General features: G+C 29.8%; 1 protein-coding gene across 1 annotated transcript; it reads left to right on the plus strand.

Moving 5' to 3' along the window:
* The first annotated feature begins 1,481 nt into the window (after positions 1 to 1,481).
* On the plus strand, positions 1,482 to 2,057 carry LOC107991890 (protein PELPK1-like). The gene has a single exon (XM_017047307.1). It carries the CDS (start codon positions 1,482 to 1,484, stop codon positions 2,055 to 2,057), a length of 576 nt encoding a protein of 191 aa, XP_016902796.1.
* Positions 2,058 to 2,894: the final 837 nt, after the last annotated feature.

The raw sequence follows: 2,894 nt of genomic DNA on the forward strand, positions 1-2,894 counted from the left end.
AATTTTGAAAAAAAATGGAAATCACGTAGTAAGTATATCAACCAACTAATACATATAATATAAGTATATCACAATACTAATATACAAAACTGATACAAAGTGAGAGAAAAATAATGATTGGGGCCTTAAAAAGTAGGAGAAGAAATAAGTTATTGAATGGTAGTTTGAGACTAATAAAATATTTAAGATGAAATGTATTTTAAAAAGTGAGAATGTTGTCGTGTTTGAAAGCAACCATTTGAAAGAAGTTTGAAGAAAAAACTTAGACTTAACAAAAAATGATTATCGAAAATCTGGATAAAAAATGGTGAAAAATAAAAGAAGAAGATAAAGATGCCAAAAATGGAGATTGAACGAACGATAGTTTTTTTTTTTTTTTTTTGAAAGAACTTACAGAAAACCAACCAAAAAATAGTGTTTGAGAAAAACAAACATTTTTTATTATTAGATTATTTTTTTTATTATGAATACAAATATGATATAGAGGTTTACAAAAAAGAAGAAGAGAAACTAGAAGATGAAACATTAAAGAGAGATGATCAATAAAGAGGAAAAAAATGTAGGGGGCAGTTTAGGAATAATAAAAAATTTAAAGTAAAAAATATCTCCAAAATATTTTAAAGATTAAAATTTGCTATATTTTTAAAATTTAAAAAGTACGTGTCTAATTGCTAAAACCTATTATGATAGTGTTACCCAATACAAATTTCCTTTTTAAAAATACTCGCACTCAACAGAAAAAAAAATCATTTGAAAATTTAAATTAAATTGAACCAAGAGGTCAGAGGATAAATTCTCCAATAACACATATTGGTGGAAACAATTTGTATCATAGAAAAAATACGAGAGCATTATAAATAAGGGTGGAGAAAGTTACTATATTTATCCTTCTTTAAAAGTGTTCCTTTGTACTTTTTTACTAAATTATTGTCATATAAATTAACTTTAGAGGACTAAAACAAATTGTAACTACTGAACTTAGGAAAACATACTATTTTCTCTCAAAGAAAAGAATGGAAACAAATTGGGTGTTTGAGATCCAAGTAGAGTAATGAAGAATGATCTTTTTTTAGTTTTAGTGTATCCATAATTACCTACAACATATATATATTTTTCTTTTTATGATGGACACCTATATAAATTTTGTTTGGGGTTTGTATGAATATAAATACGTTCACATAATTTTGAATGACATTTGAAATTTCACTAAAATATAAAATAATAGATAGCTAAAGTACAAAACAATGTTTTCTTAAATTATAAAAAAATGTACCAACAAAAAAGAAATTGTAAAAGTTTCAAACAATATTTCTTAAATTAAAAAAAAAATGTAATCATAATAATGATAATAATCAATAATGCTAGCAAATAGTGGACCGCCAATTAAGCCTAGCTACCAATGGATGCCTAACCTTGGATATAAAAACCCCCAAACGTATGTTTACGATATCATTGTAAGTTGAAGTAAACATTTATCTATCATGGCTTCCGATAAAAGCTTCTTAATCCTTGTTCTTGTATTTATAACTCTATCATCAACAACCATCAAAGGGAGTGAAGCAGGACGTCATCTCCAACAATCATTGCCTTCTGTTCCATCAATCAGTTCACCTCTCCTCCCTAACATTCCACCGGTTACTATCCCAAACGTTCCTTTATTGCCTTCGATTCCATTCGTGCCTAATACTCCACCTGTTACTATTCCAAACATTCCTATCCCGAACGTTCCTTCTTTGCTTTCGATTCCACTCGTCCCTAATATTCCATCCGTTACTATCCCGAACGTTCCTTCATTACCTTCGATTCCACTCATCCCTAATATTCCACCTGTTACTTTCCCGGACGTTCCTATCCCAGACATTCCTTTATTGCCTTCAATTCCACTTGTCTCTAATATTCCACCCGTTACTTTCCCGGACGTTCCTTCATTGCCTTCGATTCCACTTGTCTCTAATATTCCACCTGTTACTATCCCCAACGTTCCTTCTATTCTATCCACCGATTTTCCTCCCCTTCCTAATATTCCAGTTATCCCGAGCATTCCTTCCACTCCCTAGTATGCACCAAATACTGTTATCCATTCACTCTTTATATTTCCTCGAATCCAACTTGTCTCCCCCTCAGTATTCCACCTTTGACAACATACTTGTGTGCATTATCAAAGAAGTGTAGCTTCTCTAGACTCGAATTTTCAAGCATGAGGTTTCCTGGTGGAATTTTATTTGCTTCAATTTCTTTCTAATCAATCATGTAAGCTCCTATTATGTAACTTTAAAATGTCGTATATTTGAATAAAAAATTACTATGAGTGAAAATTATTCAGTGTTATTCCATGTATTAATTTTATAAATATCACACAAATATTAGTTAAATCGAAGGAGAACATCACACTAATATAAAACGGCTTTGGTTATATGGGAAGCAAATCCAAAAATTTGTTTTAAATTAATCTATAAAAACAAATGTGAGAACCAAGGATTGTTTTAAATAATTAAGGTCAATCATTTTATTGGTTTTGAAAATTTAGGTCATAAAGATAACTGGTACTCCCATCTTCAACTTTATTTCTTCTTCGTTTATTTACTTTATCAATAGTTTGAAAAACCAAACCAAAATTTAAAAACAAATTAAAAAGAAACTGTTCTCAATCATAAATAAATGGTAAATTATCCTAAAAAATAAGAAGAATTGGACTAACTTTCAAACTATGAAATCAAGTTGAGTTGTGAATCTTTCTAAGGTCATCAATAGCCAAGTTCCAAGAATCAAAGCCTAATCTCACAAAACTATCTAAATTGGAGGAAGGGATCTATCCAAGCCTATTACAATTTGATTTTAGGAATTCAAATTATCCAGCTGGTACTGTAACCCAATTTGTTGAAAATTTCTAACAG

The sequence above is a fragment of the Cucumis melo genome, chromosome 12 (assembly GCF_025177605.1).
Source record: "Cucumis melo cultivar AY chromosome 12, USDA_Cmelo_AY_1.0, whole genome shotgun sequence".
Lineage (NCBI taxonomy): Eukaryota > Viridiplantae > Streptophyta > Magnoliopsida > Cucurbitales > Cucurbitaceae > Cucumis > Cucumis melo.

What these genes read in the sequence shown, in the direction of transcription:
- LOC107991890 (XM_017047307.1), top strand. Translation starts at nt 1,482, where the DNA reads ATGGCTTCCGATAAAAGCTTCTTAATCCTTGTTCTTGTATTTATAACT.